Raw genomic sequence first — 25,879 nt, forward strand, 5'->3', positions numbered from 1 at the left:
CACTTTGTTTTGTGCCAATCGGTAAAGTAGATTGACGAAAAGTCGACATACATCTGTCACAGAGTACGAAAAATGTCAACACGACAGTATTTGAGTCTTCAAGATCATAAAATAAGTTTTGTGTTAAAGTTCAACATAAAACTATCGTTCTATTCTGTTTGTGATAATGATTTGAAGTCACAAGCTAGTTTGGCTATATTTGAATCACCTTTCCATTCAATCATTTTGATAGATGAATCAACAGTTCGGTTTTGGGTTTTGTTTAGCTTGTGTCAACCTTCGTCTGTGATGTGTACAAACCCGGACCAAATACAGGTATGACAGCCATGGGATGGAATTGTTGCACTTCTCTTTCAACCTTCCCTTCGGGGTGAATGAATGCTTTGCAAAGAATCATTCATTGCGTGACCACCCTTTCGGTCGGTACTTGTCGGTGCCGTAGTAGGCGTTGCGACACCGAAAGTGTGGCTTACATCGTCGAAATTGAACTTTAGTTACCTCTTTTACTCGATGATTGGCTCATTTTCCGAATGTCTTCACCGTAGGTAGTAGGCGTTCTTTCCATTGGTTGGTAAATGATTCCGAAATTCTACGACTTTCGACGCTTTGAACCCTTTGGCATTTGGGTCGTGTGACACTCGTACGCCTGCTGCGATTTCGGTAAGTAGTTAAATATTTAAGTTTATACTTGAAAATCAAACAATTTGTATGAATTTCAATCGAATTTCGCGAATTTCATTCGCAAAATATCAGTCTAAACACAATTATCGCGATTTTCTCACTTTCAGCGATCGGTTTTGTTTGTTTTTCGACGCATTTGCGTGAGTCATATTCGCGGCGGTGAACACCTCAAAGACAGTGTGCACTGTTGCTGCAACAGAATAAGAGCAAGGGAGGGAGAAAGACATCAACATACATACGTCGGACACAACAGAAGCGCTAACCTTCAACAATGACGAGCGGAATTTCGGCAATTTTCTGGCGATTCTTCCACTGGGGTCCGCTGACGGCGATAAGTGAGTATCAATTTCCTCAGTGTATTCAGAGGAGTTGCCTACTAAGATTGTTGGTTTCGCAAATGTCGCATTCATGAGGATTAGGTTCTATTTGGGCATTAAGAAAATTGGTCGCCTTCTTGGATCAAAACTCCAAATATCACCGCAGGGAATGACTAATGGATAATTAATGTTTGCTCTTTCGACTTCCGTCAACAGTGCCTAGCCCTCAGCCAGGTTTCGGTCATCGAGGAAAGTATTTACCACCCATATAGGCAAACATTATCTGGAACATTTTATCGCTGATTTCGACGTGTCGTGCTCGTTTATGCTAATCAATTTACTTTCACGGAATCACCCGGCACTTTAGTGGCGTGCTGTTACAACCTATTCGGCACGCTGTAATTCCATTTCTCTACACAAGGGTGGGCTTGCCCTGTGAAAAAATGTCGTGCATTCCTATGAGAACCCCCCTACCACGTTTTGTGCCACCCACTGTGACAGGATGGACTTTTCCTGAAGGGTACACAAATTCGCATGAGTTGTGATGATTACCTGCCTGTTTGGCGCTCACCCACAATTGCTTGGTTAGTTCCTAATGGCGTTGGCTCTAATTGCAATGTGATATGGGTAAACATGTTTGGGACATGAATATTAGCCTCAAACTTTGAGGCGGAAGTATGAACTGGGTCGAATGTTTGTATTCGATAAGACTATGGCTTTTTTGATAAAATACGCATCAACATCATATTTACCTGATTACCAGATATTTTGCTTGTCTTAAAATGATATTGAACTGAAATCGGTTGGGCATTGACTCGTTCCACAACTAGGGCCATTTTTCATGACACTTCGTTTCGCCCACACTCGAAGAAAATAGCCCCAAGTTGAATTAGTCATAATGACAACACTGAATGAGCCATTTTACTAAGCTGGTCAAATGACAGGAGACCTGGGAGAATTCAATAATCGTCATCGGTTTTCGCGAAGATGATGGTTGATGACTTTGGGCATTTCTAGTGTCGCTTTTCATCCAGGCGAAAACATAAATGAAGAAAAAATATTAAAATATTTCTGATCACAAAACTGCCTTTTTATGTGCAATTTGGGTAACAAAGAGGTATCTGATACAGTGGTCACCAAACTGCGGCCCGTGGGCCGCATGTGGCCCGTGAGAAGGTTTTGTGCGGCCCGCGAATGGATTTTGAATGTTAATGTGATGCGGCCCGCATGTTATAATTTTTATTCATGCTGGTGTTTAATCCTTTGCTCTTGCAAACTTTGTTCTTGGAAAGTCAGTCATTGAAATCATGTAAAATGTTTCTGCGTTCATGCATCTTCATGGCATAAGGAGTAATATGAAATTGACTTTGACTCATTCAAAGTTTCTGAAAAACCTGATTTTTCTTTTAGAATCTTGAAGGCACGGCTTTGGGCCTGCAAAAAGTCTTTAAGTCATTAACAATCTCGCTTCTGAACATATTTAAGTTTACAAAATTGAACCAGGATCTTGGCCTTGCAGAGGTGTCCGCAGAATGCTGATTTTTTTAAATTTTGACTTCAAAAATGTTTCCTTTTTCTGTGAAACTTTGAAAATTATGTTATTCGAAATTTTTTTACTATGGATTGATTTCTGAATTGTTGAGGAGCCCGAACGTAAACTGCCCATAAATGCATGTCAGTCCCATGTTTGCTGGGTTTCCTATGCACATGGGACAATTATGCGTTTATGGGCAGTAAAGAAATGTATAGCATTGTGTGTGGGGCGAGATGACAACAGTGTGTTTGTGTCGTCTCGGCCCGATCGTTGCTCACCGATCAATCAGTCATAGTGGAGTGGAAGACATGTGTTCCCTTCCGAAGTGGTTGTCTGCGTGATGGATGATTTCCCAGTTACAGTTTGATGTTACACATTGGCGAGCGTGACAGGTTTTGCTACGGATATTTTAGCTCAATATCATAGCAAAAAAAATGAACTTTTTCAACCAAAATTGCGGAAATCACCCATTGCGTAGTGTAATGAATATAGTGCGACCGAGAAGAAGCAAACCAAGATGGCTGGTAGGTATTCGTGATCAAACGTCAACATCCCACCGCTAAATCGCTAGTGTTTGGAGGTGATTTTGAACTCTAAATTGCCAAATAACCTCCAAATCGTCACCTCCAAGTTAGTTCTAATAACCTCCGTTATATAAAATACGGTGGCGCGTCGGTCGTCGCAAGTTTATCGTTAAACAGTCAATAGGCAAATTTTTTCAAAGCTAAACGATCACTGTTGACATCTGGTGGCCAGTAGAAAAACCGCCACAAAAGTGGTTTGGGTTGAAAACGCACCGTGTGCAGCATAGGAAGGAGCACACTATTTACACTTTTTCTCGGAATAGTTGTTTTGTAGACGATCAGAAAGCACTGAAAAACATGATAAACTTTTTTCACTCGAATATGAACAGATCTGGTCGATGCTCTTGAACGATTAGTGTGAGAAAATTGGAAAATTGATGTTTGGTAACATAGGTTATAAACATCCGGATTCTTTGTTAGTGGTTAAATTTGTTGCGAAATCACAAGTATCGCAAGAATAATGGTTTAAATTCATCATGCCAATGGAAAACAGTGCAATACTCGATTTATTATGACCTAACTTTTGGGTTGAAAAATTGAATTTTGGACGTATATTAACATTTTCAGTGATATTTCACTCGTTCTCTCTTAGCAAACTCTATGACGGTGACGTATTATATTTTCCTATATTCAATCATGTTGGACTCCAACAGTTGGAGCGAGTTGAGAAAGCCGCTGCAGCTTGCATACAAACAAAAAGCGAGATGATATAGGAAAATAGGGTAAGTGCGCGTAGTTAGGACCGCCACCTCTCACTTATATTGTAATGCGAGTTGAAGGGGCCGCTTGCAAAGAGATGTGTAGCAAGTTATTGTTTGTTTTGTTGACGAATAGATTGTCGTGCAAATTTTCAACGTGGGGAAATATATATTCACACGTCAGTTTAAATAGACCAATCCAATTACCTGCGTAGTAATTCAATGTTGACAAAAATTTCTTTGTTTGCTGTGAGAACTGTCACAACTTTGTTTTGTTTGCTGTGAGAAAGTAAATAAAGTGGGCTTCGTAGCCGTGCGGTTAGTGTCACCAGGCATTTAGCCGCATCGTGCTAGGGAGTGTGGGTTCGATTCCCGCCTCAGGCCGGTAAACTTTTCGTGAGGACTGTTATCCGACTGTGCCACTGGGCGTTGCATGCTAGTCCGTTGTCTAGTGAGGTGCTTCCTTCAAAGGGCATAAATGCCCACTGGAAGCATTAACGTGTCAGTGTCTTTTTAAATATATACAGAATAATTGCTGAGCACTCATTTCTCTGTTGAATTGACGTTGACCGATAGGTCGAATGACGTCGAACAAACATCGATACGTTTTCATTCTAAGGAAATCGATTTGTGTAAGATTGATAGTGCATTTGTGTGCGTGGCATTTTGCTTGTGGACTTCTATAGCAATTTAGCAGAAGCACGCATCTTGCATTCAATGCACAAACATGGTGTGAGAATATTTTGGTGGGACAATATTTTCTTAGGTGTGTGTCTATTGGAGGGCAACATCCCCAATTAGAGGACCGCAAAGATCAGTAAATAGGGTAAGAGCGCGTTGTGAGGACCGCCACCTTGGAATAATAGCGAGTTGAGAGGACCGCTTGTAACTTGATTAATAGCGAGTCGAGAAGACCGCTTAGATCAGAAAATAGGGTAAGTGCGCGTTGTGAGGACCGCCACCTTCGACTAATAGCGAGTTGGGAGGACCGCTTGAAAGTTGCTTAATAGCGAGTTTAGAGGACCGCTGAGATCGGACAATAGGGTAAGTGCGCGTTGTGAGGACCGCCACCTTTAACTAATAGCGAGTTAAGAGGATCGCTGAGATCGGAAAAAAGGGTAAATGCGCGTTTTTAGGATCACCAGCTTTTACTTATATTGTAAAGCGAGTTGAGAGGACCGCTTTTGAAGAGATCTATAGCGAGTTGAGAAGACCGAAAAAATCAGTAAATTGAGTAATAGCGCATTATGAGGACCTTTGAATATTTTTTTTTTACTGGAGTTGTCAATTTTGTAGTGTGTTCATGGACACTTCTTCATCGAAGCTCTGACTGCCGATCCGGAGTTTTACCAAAGGGAGATCGGTGTTACGTTGCAGGATTTGGTATTCGATATGACTTTGCTAACGATGTTTTCAGGATGTTTTATGACCCTTTTCCAGATCTCAACTAGGCAGTTCATAGTAAGTCTCTATGATAGTCCGGAGCTTGAGCTTTGTAAAAGGGAATGTTTTTCGCTATATTTCGCAGAGTAGAGAATCATTGCATTGTCGTGCTGTTATCAGAAGACTTGTTAATTTCCGTAGGATGAAACGTGAATTATCGGTATTGATTCTTTTAGAGTAACATGCGGTTGCTGGAAGCAAGGTGAATGTGGACTGTACTGCTCAAAGAGGTATACGCATTCTGTTTTTGTCAGCGATGATGCTTGATGGAGGACTGCCATACTCCTCGGGAATTCTTTTTGCGGAGTACGCGCTGAGAGTTTGATTCATTTGAAATAGGGTACCTATTCGATACGCATCGGTAAGGTAGTAGGTACCGAGGTTATTTTTGTTTTGTTTCTTATTTTGAATACATTATTTCAAAGTCTATTTTTTTTCTCCGGAGAGAAAGGGGGATGTGTGGGGCGAGATGGCAACAGTGTGTTTGTGTCGTCTCGGCCCGATCGTTGCTCACCGATCAATCAGTCATAGTGGAGTGGATTACAAAGGAAGACGTGTGTTCCCTTCCGAAGTGGTTGTCTGCGTGATGGATGATTTCCCAGTTACAGTTTGATGTTACACACATTGGACAATACATCTGCAACTTTTCCGATATTCCATACAAAATGGTCCACTCTTTTGGGATAAATATCAGTTATTTATAGCCCGATATGAACAAAATTCACACAGCATGTCGGACGTTACTTAAGTGCCAACATTTATTTTTAAGTATTTAAAAATTGAATACAAAAAAAATAAAAAATTATATGGATTCGATTGAAGTGAATTTCGCGAAAAATATTCAAACGATTCATCTCGAAATATAAGAGACCTACACAAGTATCTTCAGCATAATTGTTAAACTCATCTAAATGTACAACATTGCTGAAGATACTATCAATCTATTTGGTAAATTTTTTGGTTTGTGTAAATTTTGAAATTTATTATTGCTTTTAATTCGTAAAAGAAAATAAAAGTTACAAATATATGTTGAAATTCAAGATATGTTAAAATTTGATATGAATCGATCCATAAAAAAATAGATAAAAACCTCTAAAGTAGACCATTTTGTATTATTAGCATAGCATAGCATATACTGACTGTACATGTCAATGGTTGCTACTCCGTGATTGATCGGAACTGGTAAGAATTGCACTACGATCCAAATGAACAAGGGATAGGAGTTTCCGCTTACTCTCGAAGTGCAATTTTAGCAGATCTAATATTATTGATCAATAACGGCGCCGGCCAAGTCCTTACAGCCAGTTGGGATGGGGAAGGAATGTTAGGGTGTAATGATTGTTGCTTCTAGAGACCGAGAATACCTCTGCATCTCCACAATCACCACGGGAAGGGTGTTTATTAGTGAGGGAGGAAAAGATCTGGGAGTCACCTCTGGTCGATGATGCGATCCATGGACAAGGGGGAAGTATACGACTTATATTTAAAGCTAGTTTTGTATTTTTGTCTCGAGAAGTTTTTGGTAGAAGCTTTAAAAAATACGTCTACATCTATAATGTCGAACAATTCAAAAGATGTTTTTATTAATGACAAAAACTGAAAATTACATGTATCATATATTTTAAATTATATGAAACAGGAATAATGTCGACACTTGTAGTGACGAACTATACATAGTTTGTTTGAAAATTACATATGAGTATTACTGTGCATTTTGTCTCGATATGGTAGAAGTTTTAAAAAATACGTCAACATTCACAATGTCGAACAATTCAAAAGATAATTTTTAATAATATCAAAAAGAGAAAAATATATGTATATTGAAATTGTATAAGAAAAAAGCATAATGCCGACACTTATAAAGACGAACTATACAAAGTTTGTTTTAATATTACTTAAAAGTTACGCTTTCAAGAAAAAATGTGTTATCACAAGCATGAAACGAACTCACCAGTTGGTAATCCATCCTCGACTGAACACAAAACTGACACTGACAGCAAAACATCTTGGCGTCCCGAAAACCCTTCTTGTGCCTTCTCAAATACCTACCCAGCAAGACGCTCCAAAACAGAAAAAAAAAATTCTTCGGCGACGAAACCACGCGCGAAACCGTGAGCAAAACCTATCTGACGACGCAAAATCGAACCGTCCTGCTTGGGCTTCACGAAGAACTACCTAGCAAGACGCTCCAAAACATTTTCCTCGCTCATTTTTTCGTTCCCTCGCAAAGAGGCAAAGGTAGCACGCTGCTCTAGAGTATGTCACCGAACTCTGATGATGTTGAGGAGAATTATCAAGCCTGGGCACGAGTACGTACGCCTGGCTCCCGCAAATCCGATGATTACACGCTAAGCCTGCTCAACGCAGCCCATGTGTTAAAACTACACAGAATGAGGCAACCAATGCAGGACTCTCTGGCTGAGTGAAAATTCTGTGTAAGTCGCACTCATGCTATGTGTAACCGATGTGTTGGCCATTGGCTGTGCGCGGATCGATGGAAATGGAACTGTCAGTCATCTCCCGCGCGGCAGCAAACAGTTGGCCGTTGGTAAGATAGGAAGTTTTCAGGGATTTTTTCAGCGAAAAGCCGGAAGATGGATGCAAATGAGAAATTTTTTTCCCCATTTGCTTCCGCTTCGGCTATTCGAATGAAAAAATCTCAAACTTTAAAATCGGAAAGTTTTGTTTAATGTTTTCAGAAGCAAAACAAACCTGGAAGCGAATTCCGCATTCCAAGCGTTCCTCCTCTGAGCAATTCTCGCTGAAATCAGGCCGCCATCGGCACCCATCGTTAGAATTCCAATTTTATGTCACTGATCGCTAGCTTTCGATAAAACTTAAGGGTGGTCCTTTTTGTTTTCTCAAATTGGTGGACCCCTCGTACGCCAGCTAGCTAAACAGTTTGCAAAAAAGCCCATTTTTTGATAAATCTTGGGTATTTCTTCACGTGATATGTCTCATATTTCCCTTGGAACACATACCAAACTTAATGGCATCGTATAGTGAAAGGATATAGCTTTCATTTGAAGTTAAAAAAAAATCCGGCGGCCATTTTGAATTTGGCCGCCATCTTGAATTTTGTTAGAAAAATCGTTTTTTCACCATTAGCGCACCGCTCGTTTTGAATTCTGAGATCACCATCAGAAAGCTGAGGAAAAATTGCGTAAGATAGGCTACAGAAACTAGGTGTGCAATGGTATTTACCCTATGAAATGAACGATTTTCTAAAACATGTTCCACGATTTTGACGTATATGGCGAGTGCAATCAATGCAAACATCATTTTTTGTACAACAATGATACAAGTTTTCAATAGTTGGTGTATTTTTCGAGTCAGATTAAGAATAGGAGTATTATTTAGAGTGATAAAATCTGGCGGCCATCTTGGATTTTGACGCCATCTTGATTTTGACTAGTAGAATGAATTTTTCACCTTGATAGCACTCAGCATGTCGAATTTAGAGGTTACCAATAAAAACAAGGTTACGTATACTCTTTTTCTTATTATTCTTCATTTTCCTGACGTTACGTCCCTAGTGGAACCGAGCATGATACTCAGCTTTATTAGTTATAAATACAGGTTATTAAATAGGAATTTTCTTTTATAATACGATTTTTAATAACAGAATATTTCTTCGACATATCTTTGAATTCAGTTATTATGAATAAATAAATTTAATGAATAAAAACCGTCCAAAAACATTGATTGAAATAAACAAATTTTTTTACCATATGCTTTTTTGTCATCGAATGAAGTTTATAAATTGTGCGTTGGGACATTAGTAAGTTTTGTGATAATATCTGTAGTTTTAACGTAAAACATTTCCAAAAGTGCATTAATTTAGAATGGAAATCTTAATTTTTTAAGCAAAAAAAATCCTTGATTTTCTGAATCATAAAGTATTGTTTTACTAACACCCAACATGTATGTGAAAAATAGCGAAATTGAAAGGTGAGAAGCAGGCTTTGTTCTAATGTGGACGTAATGCCGAAACTCAGGTGAATCCTTTTGAGTTTGGAAAATCTGGTGGCCATCTTGGATTTCGACGCCATCTTAGTTTTTAGCAGTAGAATGATTTTTTACCATCTCAGCGCTCTTCATGTTTAATTAATTAAAGATCTCCGTTAAAAAACAAACAGATTCTTTATTTCTTATCTTATTTTAGCTGTTCAACAGATTGTTCATTTCTATCAATGGTTTTAGACCAAATAAATGAAAGAATTAATGCTATTTTTCAACTCGCAGATATGCAGAACAATCATTTAGGTGGCAAATAAGCGTTAAAAAATTCTACTTGTTAATTTATTTTTGAAGCTTAGGGGCTGGCTATTTCAGTAGGGACGTAACGTCAGGAAAAAGAAGAACAAGAAGAATAGTAAGTGTAACGGTGGCATTAAAATTCAACATGTTGAGTGTTATCAAGGTGAAAACTCATTCTATTACTTAAAACCAAGATGGCGTCAAAATCCAAGATGGTCGCCAGATTTTTTCACTCAAAATAATACTCCTATTCTTCATCTGACTCGAAAAATACACCAACTATTGAAAACTTGTATCTTTGTTGTACCAAAAATGATGTTTGCATTGATTGCACTCGCCATATACGTCAAAATCGTGGAACATGTTTTAGAAAATCGTTCATTTCATGGGGTAAATACCATTGCACACCTAGTTTCTGTGGCCTATCTTACGCAATTTTTCCTCAGCTTTCTGATGGTGATCTCAGAATTCAAAACGAGCGGTGCGCTAATGGTGAAAAAACGATTTTTCTAACAAAATTCAAGATGGCGGCCAAATTCAAAATGGCCGCCGGATTTTTTTTTAACTTCAAATGAAAGCTATATCCTTTCTCTATACGATGCCATTAAGTTTGGTATGTGTTCCAAGGGAAATATGAGACATATCACGTGAAGAAATACCCAAGATTTATCAAAAAATGGGCTTTTTTGCAAACTGTTTAGCTAGCTGGCGTACGAGGGGTCCACCAATTTGAGAAAACAAAAAGGACCACCCTTAAGTTTTATCGAAAGCTAGCGATCAGAGACATAAAATTGGAATTCTAACGATAGGTGCCGATGGCGGCCTGGTTTCAGCGAGAATTGCTCCTCTGTGCTAACTAGGACAGTACCTGCTTTTTGGCTTTGAGTACTATGTGTACTTTAACAGATATTAGATTTTCTTCGCCAATTGACAAGTTTTCCATTGTGTGCCAAGTACAAAGATACTCTTTGCCATTAGAAGTCGAAAAAAATTCCAACCCGAGAAGATACTCGACTGCCGGGATTCGAAAGGTACCACGTCCGCCCCACAAACCCTATTTTTAAAATTTCTTATGAGTTTAAGGAAGATCTGCTTCACGAACAACTTTATTGACTGTTGAATCCAATTTTTATCCTATCCAGGCATCATCAAATCGATCACCTTCATGACCCTGTACCTGAACGCCATGTGGTGGCCACCGAACCGCACCTTCGGAGGGTTCCTTAACCAAACCGTCTTCCTGATGCTGTCCGCCAGCACCGGGTTCAACTTTGTGATGGCCTCGCTGACGGGGCCCAAGTTCCTGCCGCTGCGGTGGCGCCCGAAGAATCCCGAAGATGAACAGTTCCTACAGTACTGCGGCACCTGCGAGGGCTTCAAAGCGCCTCGATCGCATCACTGTCGGAAATGCGATCGCTGTGTGATCAAGATGGATCATCACTGTCCGTGGATCAACCACTGCGTCGGATGGGGCAACCACGCGTACTTTACGTGCTTCCTGGCGTTTGCCGTGGCCGGATGTATTCACGCCACGGTGATCCTGTGCGGAGCGCTGTACGCCGGATTGCACCGGGATTGGTACGTGTACTACGGGCAGTACTCGAAGGCAACGGTGTACTTGAGTCTATGGAGTTTAGTCCTAGGGGTGTTCAACGTGGGATTGGCGATTGGTGTGATCATCGCAGTTGGGATGCTGTTGTTCTTCCAAGTGCGGGCCATCGTGAACAATCGTACCGGGATCGAGGACTGGATTCTGGAGAAGGCGAGACATCTACGGGAGGGTACGGAAGATAACTTCCAGTATCCGTATGATTTGGGCAAGTGGAAGAACATTCAGCAGGTGGCAAGCTGGACATGCGCTCCGGTAGGCAACGGGATCGAGTGGGCCGTTGCGGACGGATGCGACCAGTTTACGTTGACGGTATGTGGCAAAGATCGTTCGAGATCACGACAATTCCGTATCTAATGAATATTTCTATCTTTACAGCGCGAGCAACTCCTACAGAAATCAGCGAAAAGAGCACGGACACGAACCTACACTATTCTCAAACCAGTCTCAGGAAGTTGGGTGCCATTGTGGTCTCAGGGATGTCGCGTATGTCTTAGTCCTCCCTTGACGGATGAAGCTCGTATCAAGCTGGACGTCGGAGATAAAGTACGAGTTACAAGATGGCGGAAGTGAGTTAACGATGCGTAACATTGAAGCCCTGTTGCTTATCCTCTTTATTTCTTTCTTTTCCTTTACAGACATTGGCTCTTCGGAGAGAAGATATTCGAAGAGGTAGAAGACCAGCCCAGAAACGGCACCAAGAAAGACAAAAAGAGAAAACAACAACAACAGCAGTCTGAACCGCTACCGGAAGCGCACAAACTACATCCCCGGATACGGGGATGGTTCCCGCGGCAGTGTGCCGTCGAACTAGTCGAAGATGAAGATGAAGCCGAGCAGCAGCAGCACTTCAACGAGAAGAAGAAGCACAAGTAGGATGTGGCCAATCGAAGATGAGCCATGCTTTTGACAAAGTTTTTGATGTCATTTGACTACTACTAGGCTTCGGTTTGATGGAAGATTTACGTAAAAGTATTTTCTGTGTAGAAACGAAAAGCGAAGCTCTTGCCTACTGCTATTCCTTTTTTTATACAATAACGAGAATAAATGTGTAGCTATTTGTCTAAAATGAAGTAACGTTTCCATTTATTGATCTATGTTTGCAATTCACTACTCTGTAACCATTCTACACATCCACGTCAGATAGGCCGGATTTCCGTTCTCGATCGGAACCACCACAACTTCAGCCACACTGTATGGATGATTTTCTCTCACAAATTCGCACAGTTCCTCCACCCGAGAACTGCGAGTTTTGATCAGCATTAGGCTCTCCTGGTGCTCGACTATTGTGCCTTCCCACTCAAAGAACGAAACAACGCCTGGGATAATGTTTATGCAAGCAGCCATCCTTCGACCGATCAATTCGCGAGCTAATTGCATTGCAGAGCCTTCGGTCGGGGTAGTCACATAAGCGACTGAAAACAGGCCAGGTTTGTATTTCTGGATTGGCGCGAATGCCATCGGCTGTTCTGGAAGGGATAAGGAATGTAGATGGCAAGGGAAGTCTAGATAAGGTTGATTGGAGTCATCGCTAGCAAAAACTTACGTCGTTAATTGCTGAAATATGGTTGGTGAGATTTTCAAAGGAAAAAACAAAGCTTGGATCTTGGATACTGCAGCTACTGTACAGTAGATGATTTGAAAAACTGCGTGAATCAAATCTATAAATATCTCTCGATAATGAACAGAGCGCATCGTTTAAGATCTATCACGATCGGTTTGGGAATAGTTGAACTACGATACAACAAAAGTCATTTAGAAGATCATTCGGATGATCATTTAGCTGTTAAGATAGTGGAAAAAACAAAGATAATTTGTAAACAAATCTTTCACTTTGACCTTCTTTATACATTTAATATTTTAGGAGGGTTGAAGTAAAAGATTCCTTTTCAACAACATTTTCAAACAAAGATTGTTTTAGTAAAGTACACATTGAAGCAAGAATGTTGCGAAGAAAAAAGTGTAGCTTCAAAAATCTTTATGGGTCAGTTATGCTTTTATGGGCAGCATAAATTTCATGAAACGAGGGCACCTGGAACCTGTTTCAGAAGAAACTGGTACACATTATGTTGAGAAATTTAAACTCCTTTAGAAATTCTTCAAGAAGTTCATCTTGGAAGTGATTTTTCCAATAATTTATTCAGTTGTTTCAGCAGAGATTCATCCAGAAACTTGATCGGGAGTTGCTTCTGCAATCATTCCAAAAATTTCTTCAGGGATTGCTTCAGGAATACCTCCAGAGATTTTTCTAGAAATTCATCCAGAGATTCTCACAAGAATTTCTCCGGAAATTTTATCAAGAATTGTTCCAGGGATTGCTCCAAAAATTCCCCCAGGTATTCCTTCAGGATTTCTCACAAGGATTTTCATCAGAGATTCTTCCGGAGATTCCACCAGGAATTCATAATGGAAATCATCCTGGAAATCTTCTAGGGATTCCTCCTGGAGTTCCCCCAGGAATTTCTGGCGGAATTTCTCCAGGGATGATACAGGGTGTCTTTCAGAAATTCCTCCAAGGATTCCTACATGAATTTCTCCACGGATCCTTTCAGGAATTCTATAAAAATAAACCTCCAGGTATTGCTTTTGGGACTCTTCCAAGAATGTATACAGGAATTCCTTCTTCTTCTTCTTTCTGGCGTAACGTCCCAACTGGGACAAAGCCTGCTTCTCAGCTTAGTGTTCTTATGAGCACTTCCACAGTTATTAACTGAGAGCTTTCTTTGCCAATTGACCATCGTGTGGCAGGTACGATGATACTCTATGCCCTGGGAGTCGAGAGAATTTCCTTTACGAAAATATCCTCGACCGGTGGGATTCGAACTCACAACCCTCAGCTTAGTCTTGCTGAATAGCTGCGCGTTTACCGGAATTCCACCAGAAATGAATTCGTGAATTCCACCCCAGATTCTTCTAGGAATTATATCAGAAATTTCGGCAGGATTTCTTCCAGTAATTCATTCTGGGTTTCCTCCAGGGATATTTCCAGGAATTCTTCTATGAGTTCTCCTATCAATGCGTCATTGCAGAGACGCATCCAAAACTCCTCAGTCTTCAGAGATGCTCCGGGGAACGCGTTCAAGTCATCCTCCTGAGAATGATACAGTAGTTACTTTAGAGAATATTTCAGGCATTCAGGGAATAATTGAATAATTTCACGGATTCTTATCAGGATGTATCTAGTATTTTTACAGGGATTCATCCGGAGATTCTTCTAGAAATTCCTCTAGGGATTGCTCCAGAAACTACTCCAGGGATTCTTCCAGGAATTCCTCCATGGATTCCTACAGGAATTCCTCGAGGTATTTTATCTGGGACTCTTCCAAGGATGTATCGAGGAATTCCACCAGGAATTAATTCGTGAATTTCACCAGAGATTCTTTAAGCCAGTGGTGCTCATCCTGCGGCCCGCGGGCCGCATGCGGCCCTCTGAGCCCAAGAATGCGGCCCGCGGAACACTTTTGGAGAAAAGAAGAAAATTCTTATTCTACAATTACAAAAGTGCATAACATTTAGTAAGGACTTCCAAAGAAATGGAGAAAAACTCGTACTGGTCAATATTACTTTTGTGGTTCTTGTTTAAATGTTTTGGGATATCTTGTTAAATAAGTCGTTGGGAAAAATGTTATTATCATATGTAACAGACAAATAACTGATTTAATGCTGAAAAATATTAATATTTTCATAATAATTTAAAAAATCTGGATTTGATCTTGATTCTGAATCTGTTTCGTTCACAATTAATTATTTTCAATGTTTGTATTCACAGGCAGAATCTTTCATAAAAATCAAAATAATTAATCTGCAAATCATTCTGATTCTTTTCTTAGAAACAAAACCAATAAAATTTATCAACCCTTTCTAACAGTTTTGGTCGACATTTTATCTGTCAATATGGCGTTTTTAAACTAAGTTCTTGAGCAAAAGTTGTTGCAAAGAAACTAAACTGTTCAAAATATATATATTTTTTTAATCGAAATCAATTGTTTGTTTATTATTTATCGATGAATGCTACCATGAGAAAAAAAGGTTAATGCGCAGGAGAAATTAACAGTGATAAGGAGAGTTTTGTTAATACATTTAAAAATAGCTGGGAAAGTCAATCAGTCGTTTTATTTTGTTTTATATGAAAAACACTCTTTTTTTCATTATTTATATCTCATTTGCATATTCCGAGTTTTGGGAATTTTGAATCATTAAATCAAGTGTGTGCATGAATGAGGCCAAATGTAACATAATCGATTTCTTTGCATTGATCTTCTCTTCTGCGAATAAAAGTGACAAGTTTCTTTGCCCTTTTTCACGCTAGTCAGCGAAGTAATCTTACGCCCTGAGATGGAAACATGCCGAAAAATTTGAATCTTCTCTCCTTTATTCACAGAAGAGAAAATCTATGTGCTACATTTTATGTGACACAAAAACTATAAACTGTTGGAAAAACGTTTACTTGGTATTATTGATGCGTAAGTTTTTCAGGACTTTTGTGAAATATTTTTTTAACTAACAAACGGTCGGAAACTATCTAATTCAGCTGATTTATTGAGCTTATTGCCTGCATTAAACTGCAAAAGCTTTGTGTGTAGTATTTTAAGTGTGCATCTTGAAAATGGTTTCCTGCGAGACGAGCAAATAAACAATGCGGCCCGCTGCGCTGATGAAAAATCACGATTTGGCCCGCAACGTGCTCCAGCTTGAACACCACTGCTTTAAGCGATTCTACTAGGGCTTTCTTTAGAAATTTCACCTGGGTTTGTTTTAGTAATTCATTCTGGGCTTCCTACAGGGATATTTCCAGGAGTTCCCCCAATGTTTCTTCCATCAATTTTTGCAATGACTCTTCCAACACTCCTCCTGGTATTCCTCTAGCTATTTTCTTGATGTTGTCTTCAGAGATTTCTCCAAGCATGCTTCCAAGAATTCGCTCAAATCAACCATTCCGCAACTTTTGAATAATTTTTATACAGCTTCGCTGTATTATCGATTAGATATTATTTTCAAGCTGTTTCACAGCTTCCGGAATTCATATCATAAGTATCTGAATTTAATGTTCCCAACGTTACCTGCCACCACTTGGAATCGAACTCACGATCTCTGCATCCACAAGTCTCGACGCTATCCTTTTTGCCACCACAGTCTATATCGAAAGGCAAAGAAAACACACCGTTTTGTTCTACATCGAAAACGGTTCACACAATATTTTATAATGATCGTAAAAGATGTCATAGCCACGCTTACACCACTTCATCAGGCTGTAAAAGGGTGCGAAACGTCAAACGCAATGTTTACATCCAACAAGCTGAGTAGATGCGCCACAAATTGTTGTTTTACAGCTTACTGCTGTATGCGCGCTGTATAACTGACGACAAAGCGCTTCTTAATTATATATTGAGCAGCATAACAAATCATATTGTATAGTAGCAGCCGGATTAATGATGGCGAGTTTTATTCCACATCATTAGGTTGCCACCTTTCACGGTGTTGAGTTACAGCTTTGTGAAAGCAGCAAAGGCGATAACTGACGAAATTAATTCAGCTAAGATTTGTAGCTGCAAAACGTTTGCGTTACAGCTGTATTAACGCTAATCGTTCTATTTTTGACAGCTTTCATTTTTTGCTGCGTTCGCTGCTTCAATTCAACTGTTATACAGCACAAAGCAAATAATCTTGGCTTATAGCGCTAAAATTGTTAGTTGGGAATGCATTTGTAATGAATTTCAAAGCACTAATTTAGCTGATTCTTGAAAAAAGATTAATCAACACTGATTTATAGATAATGAGCACTTTAGTGTTTGTTCAAGAAACAGTCATTGCTGAAAGAAGAACTTCCTAAACGTAAGCAATTTTCCACTTCTCTGGTAGCGGTAATAGCTGTAAGCGCAATTATTTTCAGCTTTTGACAGTAACCAAATCGGTTCAAGACTAATTCGCTCTCCTGCAGGATTGGTTTGCTTCGATCTCTCGAATGGTACTAAGGATATTATTCCGTAGTTCTAGCAATCACATGTTTTGGCTTCTTCTTTCCTCAACGGAGAAACAGTGAACTTCTGTGATGTATGTGTTCACCGATTTGTTCGGTTTACTGCTATACGCAAGCAATGGTGTAGAATTCATTTCACACGTTGCAATCTTAATCTTGCATGGGAATGACGTCTTGCCTAGGTTAACCCTTGAGCTAAAAAAAGTATGTTTTGAGTAAAACTGTTTATGCCTTGATTCCAATAAATTTCAGAAATACAGTGGGATTCCGTTTTTGGCATGCTCCGTTTTTGGCAACAAAATTGATCCGATTTTGGCAACATTTTTGAATACCATTAAAATTTGTAATTTTTTGTAAATATTATCGTGTTTGTTGCTTTAGTCATTTGAATAGCATGTCACTTATACACCGATTACATTTCAAAGCTCCATTTTCGTCGATATTCCCTCATCTCATCAACTACTGAGAACTCCCGTATGTGATTATTTACATCAGGATGGTCATTGGTCATGCATTCGCAATGTATCATGAGGCCAATAATATCCACCAGTATCTCAACAAGAGACCAATATCTTTTCTTAGGCATTCATATTGAGTGACCGGCCCACTTGAATCTACCACTAGGTGATACACTAAAACTCTTTCAAATTTGGAACAGCTTGTTTGAACAAAACACAAGCACCGACATAAGAAGAGCAACAAAATCTATGACTCATACAGAGTCACAATCATAAATCTTGTCCCAACTTTTTGCTCACTGTCCTTATTATTATGGATTTACATGAATTGCGTATGTAAAAACACACTGAAGTAATAGATACAATTGCTGGATTTGTCTGGAATGTCTTTTAAGAAATTTCAAATGCAAATGCAAATACAGTCCAAAGTACACTTTATTTTCAACCATCTCACCTGAAGATTCCTATCAAGCTCTTTAGGTTTCATAACAGGAGCCTGTCAATTTTCGTTGATTTCATAAGGTAGGTGTAAAACATATATCAAGCTCAATTAAAACTTATTTCAAGTAAAAATTAAATTCCTACACAAATAACAAGTCGCATTTATCGATCATCACATGTTTATGTTTGTCCTTTTGACTGCAGTCAACCATTCATTATAAATTGCTAAATAGAAACTTAAATTAAAGAAGCAATTCTAAACAAGTTTACAAAAGTTTGTAAAATTTTACGCTAAAGCCCAAAAGTTAAACTGATTTTAAATATTTATTAAACAAGAGTTTATGCCATTTTGCAATACTGCAATAATAATGTTTCGTAAATACGTCTTTGTAAGAAAACAAAAAAATTTTTTTTTTATTTTTTCCGTATTCTTACATAGTTCTAAGAAAATGTCCAGTTCTTGAATAAAGGTCACTAATGCGATTATTGATTTTACATGGCCCACTTATACACAAAGTGTAAATCAAGCTCCTTGAACCTTGAAGGCTTAACAAGTATGTAGAATGTTTGCCAGAATTTATATTACAGAGCTATAGATTCATAGCATAGTATAACCCTACGGAAAAATTGCTGCAAAATGAACCTTTCCGAAGTATTGATACATAAAAATGATGTATTAACATGTTAATGATGTTTTCAAAACCAATAGTTGAAAAATAAAATTTAAATTATGGCTTCCAATTTTGGCACGGTTCCGTTTTTGGCAACTAAAAATTTCGACTTTGTTGCCAAAAACGGAATCCCACTGTACTATGATGTATGATGAAACACAGTTTTTATAGAACTAATGATAAATCCTTGATAAACATAAATACAGACGTTAATATGAAACTTTCACTCAGTTGCCCAACAGAGAAAAAAAGGACATAGATTCTGTCGTTTGCAATCATTGAATTTCGAAATATTTTGCGAAAAACTAAATATAACTCGGTTTGCAGGGTGGTTACTATTTCCTGTCCGTAAAATAAACGACCATGGAAAAAGGATGCTAGAATGAGCTTTATTTTCCAGTGTATATTCGGTTTTGAACAACTTTAACATTTGTCTTTACTTTGCTTACAGTCAGAAACAAGGGTTTACACAGATTTACAAAATTTTAGTGATTTATGACTGTTTTCTATAAACATTTACTTCACTGACAGGAAATAAAATAATTCACCAAATTAAAAAAAAAATCGGCCTACAACGAATTAGTTATGAAATGTCACCATCTTAAGTGAATAGTTATTTTTGCAATTTCTCATCGTAATAGCCTGTTTTTCATCACGCCAATCTGTCATGAAACGGCCTACTTTCCTGCACTGAAGTATGCAGTGCGGGTATAGTCATTACCTAACTGAAACCAGTGCTGTAATGATTCATTACGCAACGCTTTCTCATTACGCAACTGTTTTGAGTTGCGTAATGAATCATTACACAACAATTTTTCAGATATTGTAAAATAATGGTGAATGCATTCCGATATAATTTCTGATACTCTCAAGTGGTCTTCAACGAAATTACAAAAAATGTTGTACGTAGCAGAACTCGATTTTTACAGCAATCGTCGTAATTATCCTACTTGGCAAGTCTCGTAGGTTAAATTTACGACTGGTGCTGTAAAAATCATTATTATTCCGTTAACTACAATTATGCAACAAGTTGCAAAACTTCGATTTTTTCAGCACGAGTTGTACATTTAAATACAACGAGTGCTGGAAAAATCGAGTTTTGATTACGAGTTGCATACAAAAGTTTTTGCTATTACGAAAAACTCCGTTTGAGCTGTTGGAGGACAGAACAGGTAAGACGACGCGTGCAGTAGCGGATTCTGCTGCCACACAGTGGGACGAAATCAAAAAAAGTGGGACATGTGTGTTTGTGCTGAAACTATTGGGTTTAGCGTTTCGACATGTTCTACAAAGTTTCATCATTTGCTGAGTACTTAATTTAGACACTGAAAAAAAATTCACTTAAAGTGATATACACTGAGAAAAAAAATTAACTTTTTTAATTATTGTCAAAATTGAAAACTGTCTAAGGAAGTATTGTAGGCGACATCATTTCATGAAAGTTTGTCGAAGACAGGAAAGCTCTATCTCCTACACTGACGAAGTTAGGGGGTAAAAATGATGGGTACCCCCTTAAAACTCATATTTTCTTAATATCTTCTAAATTTGAATTTTCACATTTTTACAATGTTCTACAATGTTTAAGGTACTGTAAAAATACACATATTTGCCGAAGACACTGAAGCGCTAGCTCTCCATTTTGAAGATTTACGAACGATTTTCTGATTTTTTCACATCAAATTTAAGTGTGCATATCTTGTAAAGTTGCAAGTAGTAGCAGCTAATTTTAGCATCATGCTGTTCCTCAATCTATACCCTTTTAATATTTGTACGAATAATTGCGGGGTAACGCGGGGCTCATCGCAGTTTGTTTAATTAAAAATTGTATTTCCCATAATTAAATATAAATTTTTGCAGTTTTTTATGTATGTGGTATAGTTTTTAAGTATTGTTTTCATTTTGCTATGGAATTTTTAATGTTTGCCCATTTTAAACGATGATAAAATGTTATGTTTTACAGTTTTTATCAAAATTTGAACAGTTATATTTTTTAAAGTAATATTTATTTTTTCATGTATCTGACAACATTTTTATAAGTGTATCAAAGAGCTAAATATCGCTATAAGAATAAAATCAACTGATCAACTGATTCAAAAAACTACAATCTTAGTAATAAAAAAAATTAATTGTACTCCTAAGAACATTAAAACATAGAAAGATACAAATTTGTTTTGATAGCTATCAATGACATTGCTTGGATATCTATTATAGCGTATATCTGTATATGTATTGATTTCCTAGATTTGCAAAATTACAAAAAGTGACAGACGGTATCTAGGATAGGGACAAAATTGAGTATTTAAGGATTAATAAAACTGTGTTTAACTATTAATAAGCCTGATACACTTGAAAAAATCCGATAATTTTCACGGAAACAACAACTTTTCCTCTATAGCCATGTCAAATTGAAACTTGAACAGTAAACATTATAAATTTGCCGTTTAAAATGGGCCAAGAGTTAAATATTATAACAAAACATAAATAAAAAATTAACAGATAGAAAAAAACAATAATTAAAATTTAGAAAACATACATTTATTGATAGGAAATACAATTTTCAATTAAACAAACTGCGATGAGCCCCGCTTGACCCCGCAATTATTCGTACATATATTGAAAGGGTATAGGTTGAGGAACAGCATGATGCTAAAATTAGCTGCTACTACTTGCAACTTTACAAGATATGCACACTTAAATTTGATGTGAAAAAATCAGAAAATCGTTCGTTAATCTTCAAAATGGAGAGCTAGCGCTTCAGTGCCTTCGGAAAAAATGTGTATTTTTACAGTACCTTAAACATTGTAGAACATTGTAAAAATGTGAAAATTCAAATTTAGAAGATATTAAGAAAATATGAGTTTTAAGGGGGTACCCATCATTTTTACCCCCTAACTTCGTCAGTGTAGGAGATAGAGCTTTCCTGTCTTCGACAAACTTTCATGAAATGATGTAGCATATAATACTTCCTTTGACAGTTTTCAATTTTGACAATAATTAAAAAAGTTAATTTATTTTTCTCAGTGTATATCACTTCAAGTGAAATTTTTTTCAGTGTCTAAATTAAGTACTCAACAAATGATGAAACTTTGTAGAACATGTCGAAACGCTAAACCCAATAGTTTCAGCACAAACACACATGTCCCACTTTTTTTGATTTCGTCACACTGTGTGCCACCTCTACGAATTCTGGACGATCCGTTCCCAATCATTAGAAAATGCAGTTCGCCGGTAACGGATTTTTCTCGGTATCTTTGCAAGATACCCTGCATCGGAATGTTTGGCTGACGTCTCCCAAACAGTACTCAAAAGTGCTACTTTTCAGCACCGAAAACAGTGCTGAAAAGTAGCACTTTTCAGCATTGTTTTTTTTTGGTAGGAAAATCAGGCCATTATGTAGTGCGAATTGTCAATGAAAAGATGATTAATTTGCAGCGGAATTGAAAACAACTATTTTTACGATTTTACAGTGTCAAACAACACTAATTTCAAATAGTGTTAAATTTCCGCGCTATAATTTAATTTCAAAAGGTGCTCCGTGAGACAAAAAGTTTAAATACCCCTGCTCTAAAGTTTTCTCCAAGCGTTTCTTTTGGGATTTTTCAAATAATACTAAGAGTTTCCTCTAGAATTCATTCTGAGATCATTCTAGCAATTCCACCAGGGTTTTTTACCGTTTCTAGGCTTTTCATAAGTGTGCTCTAAGGTGTATAAGTTTTGGTATATTTGTTTAGAAACCATTTTTGATCCATAGTAGAGCAAAAGTTAAAATCAGAGGGATAACGTTCGAGCTATATATTATCTCGCGGAAATTAAAGCAAATTGCCTTTAGCGAAGTATGCCTGATCTTGTGAAAAAAAGTTATCAAAATATCACGATTCAACTTAGTTTTACGAAAAGCTGCTATTATTTTCCGGAATATTATAATTAACACTGTTTTGGGCAATATTTTGGTTAAAATAATCAGAACGACATAAACATTGACGAAAATCCAAAAATAAAGTGGATTTCGGTTGCTGTTCACAAGGTTTCCGGAATAAACCCTTTTTTTGCACGGCTTTTACAATTATAGTAAACTCTTTATAACTCGATATTTAAGAGACCATCAGTTAGGGAGGTAACGAGTTAAACAGTTGACTCTCCACATCTCGATATTGAATGCACCATCGAGATAGGGGGAGATCGAGACAAAGAACACATTTTTAATAAATACTAGATTGAAAACCGCTCTGTTACTAGAAAAAAATACAAGCAAACAATCGTCTCTTCGTGTGCCCGAACGGTTTTGGATCAATGAAATCGGGTCTAGTAACCTTTGGTAATAGGCATATCGACATGCGGAGAGGAAATCAGCGTTAATTTAATGCAAAACGTATGTACCGGTGTTTTAAAAATTATGATTAAATTTTTGAGATACACAAAAGCTCGTATTGAAAATATCGTGGCTAAATTCAGGATTTTGTACATTTCATTCATTTTTTTTATCAGGCAACTCGGAGTCCAGATTAAGCTATGTGTTTCTTAAACAGCAGCTTTACGTTGATTTTGTTTTAGCTATTTTCTTTTAATTTACGGCAATCAAAAATTAAATGTAACAACAATGGTCTGCTAACCCAAGACCTTCTTAGCAACTTTGAATTATGGCATGTGAAACTCGTTTAACAAGTTGCTTTATTTCGATAATAACCACTAGTCACTATATCCCCCGTGTAAAAAACCTTAGTTTACAATCTCACGTGTTCCTAATATGTAATGGGAAATTCATGTAATAAAATTCGTATTTTGTTGAAGTGGCAATTTATTATTATGTCTTGTTATAATCCTGTGAATCCATCCTCAATGCTTCCCTTCCGGAACCGCCTTGCTCAGCCACGTCAAATAAGCCGGATTTCCATTCTCGATCGACAACGCGACCACTTCCGCCACACTGTAAGGATGATTCTCCCGCACAAACTGACACAACTCATCCACCCTGGCACTTCGAGTTTTGATCACCAGTAAAATCTCGTGGTGTTCCTTGATTTTGCCTTCCCACTCGTAGATCGAAACAACCCTCGGGACGATATTGACACAGGCAGCCAATTTCCGCTCGATCAACTTCCGGGACAACTTCAGCGCAGACTCCTCATTGGGGGTGGTCACATAAGCGACTGAATGCAGGCCGGGTTTGTACTTTTGCTGTGGATTGAACGCCATAGTTTGATCTGAAAACTCATATGAAATTTAGTCATGATTCCAGTTAGTTAGACTATTTTATCTTACTTGTCTACAAAACGAAGAAAAAAATTGAGCCGATTAGTCAAAGCACAAAAGATACAGTCACTAAATTAGATAATATTCACATATTGACTTTCGATCTGTAACTGCGTGGATTGATCCTATAAATAACTTGCGTCGGATTAGCAAAGCGCGAAGATCGATAGAGTTTAATTGCTTGATGATGAGTTCTTTCGCGTCAGCAGCTTGGGCTTCTCAGCCTTGTGATATCAAACATCAGTTTAGTAAAAGGGAGGACGAAGTGACAGTGTTTGGAGCCACCAGCAGACTGCCACGAAAGATTAGGTTGCATTGAAGGCTGTCGAATATCAATTTTATCAACAGCATATTGAAACATCCTAATTCCACAAAGATCCGATGAAAAGGGCTTGAAGCAAGCGAATTCTGGAGAAGAAGAGCAGCAAATGACCCGGCAAAACGTGGAACGTTATTGACGGCAACGAAAACAAGAAAACCGGGTCTTTCGGGAGAAACATTCAACGCTAGGAGGAGGCTGAGTGAGAGAAGATGCAGCAGTTGTGTCGGCCTCAGGTAACGCGGAAGTTTAACGATAAAGATAGGATAAGGATAAGGTTGGGAGCATTTTGATGGATGAACGTGAGGTGACCGGAAGGTTGAAGTAGCATTTCGATGAATACCTGAATGGTATACAGATCACAGGCAATGATAGCCCAGATAACAGAGGAAATTAATACATGTCTGCACCATGGATAGAAACAAAACCAACATTCAAGGATACCACTCTACAACAATAAAGCAGTAGAAAAAGATTGCATCCTAGGTGAACTCATTCAGAACTGGATGAGTAATTTCGCAGGAAATGTTGGAGAAATATCTGAAGAAGCTTCATGAGGAATCCCAGGTTAAATTTGAAGAGGAACTCTTGGAAGAGTATCAATAATCCTGAAGGGATTCTTTGAAGCGATTCCTAGGCATTAACCCAGAATGAATCCTTGAAGGAATGTATATGAAAGTTCCTGAAAGGATGACTGGAGAAACTGGCTTAGGAATTTTCGTAGATCTTTCTGGGAAAATCTCCAAATTAATTTATTTAAGAACTGTAGAATGTTATTTTTTACTAAAGAACATCAAAATGGGCTGATGAATGGGCGTTTAGTATCAGAGGTACGATCTCTAACAGGTCCAGTCAAATTCTTTGCTTTGCAGAATCATCCGCATTGATAATGTCGGCAAAATATATGAAAAGGTGTCATACATCTACACTCACCTGAAACGTGTGGCAGCAATAGTTCGACTTACTATGAATCCGAGCACGACAAGGTCCGAAATCACGGAATTTTTACTCAGCTGCTTCTAAATTAGTAGGGGAACGTGGTCCAATTCGGACCTAGTAACAGTTTTTTGGCCATATCTTTTCAGCAAAATGGACGGCATGAAAAGTTTTATGTTTTCTTGAAAGCCTGATTTAGCGCGCACACGTTTCTCTCAGAGAGTTTTGTGATATCTTCTACCAGGAGATTTTGAACAAAACTCACCAAAAGGTCCGAATTGGACCAGCTCTGTTCCGATTCGGACCCCTTATGTTCGAATTCGGACCACCCTATATTTTATTTCTTTTTACTATAGTAGTTATACAACATAAACTCTGAGTTATTTAGTATCAAAGCTTGTTGAACTTCTTCTAAAAACGCAAGCATAAATAATAACCCAATTCATGAAAAAATGCATAAAGTTAGAACTACCTCAAGTTAAATGTGAATTTTATTAAAAAAAAACATGTGAAATCTGAAACTGATTCAAAATTGAGTACAGTGAACTTTCCCTAACACGATTTTAAGATATCGATATAAAAAACACATATTTTTTTAATTTAGGAGCTTTTGGTAATTGTGACAAAATACATTAGAAAAGGCAGTTTTTGCTTAGAATATAGTAAAATTTCAACATATTGAATCTTGGCATGAACATATC

The 25,879-nt window shown here is 37.9% G+C and overlaps 2 protein-coding genes and 1 long non-coding RNA gene across 4 annotated transcripts; 1 reads left to right on the forward strand and 2 right to left on the reverse strand.

Annotated features, from left to right (window-relative positions):
• Positions 1 to 91: 91 nt before the first annotated feature.
• Positions 92 to 12,199, forward strand: LOC5574701 (palmitoyltransferase ZDHHC6). Of its 2 annotated transcripts, XM_021842684.1 has the most exons (6): positions 92 to 315; positions 546 to 660; positions 789 to 1,016; positions 10,660 to 11,438; positions 11,505 to 11,695; positions 11,765 to 12,199. In XM_021842684.1, the coding sequence occupies exons 3-6, from the start codon at positions 953 to 955 to the stop codon at positions 12,000 to 12,002; spliced, it is 1,272 nt and encodes a 423-aa protein (XP_021698376.1). In that variant the 5' UTR covers positions 92 to 315; positions 546 to 660; positions 789 to 952; the 3' UTR covers positions 12,003 to 12,199. The 2 variants fall into 2 exon arrangements, with proteins under 2 accessions (XP_021698376.1, XP_021698366.1); XM_021842674.1 differs by lacking the exon at positions 92 to 315 and having other exon boundaries at positions 401 to 660.
• On the reverse strand, positions 12,179 to 12,854 carry LOC5574700. The gene is made up of 2 exons (XR_002500081.1): positions 12,673 to 12,854; positions 12,179 to 12,595 (listed from the first exon to the last, which is right to left on the reverse strand). It is a non-coding gene; the product is annotated as an uncharacterized LOC5574700 (long non-coding RNA).
• A 10,596-nt stretch (positions 12,855 to 23,450) lies between these two features.
• Positions 23,451 to 24,387, reverse strand: LOC110674453 (protein CutA homolog). The gene is made up of 2 exons (XM_021838669.1): positions 23,933 to 24,387; positions 23,451 to 23,874 (listed from the first exon to the last, which is right to left on the reverse strand). Exon 2 carries the CDS (start codon positions 23,864 to 23,866, stop codon positions 23,507 to 23,509), a length of 360 nt encoding a protein of 119 aa, XP_021694361.1. The 5' UTR covers positions 23,867 to 23,874; positions 23,933 to 24,387; the 3' UTR covers positions 23,451 to 23,506.
• Positions 24,388 to 25,879: the final 1,492 nt, after the last annotated feature.

Source organism: Aedes aegypti, chromosome 1, assembly GCF_002204515.2.
Source record: "Aedes aegypti strain LVP_AGWG chromosome 1, AaegL5.0 Primary Assembly, whole genome shotgun sequence".
NCBI lineage: Eukaryota > Metazoa > Arthropoda > Insecta > Diptera > Culicidae > Aedes > Aedes aegypti.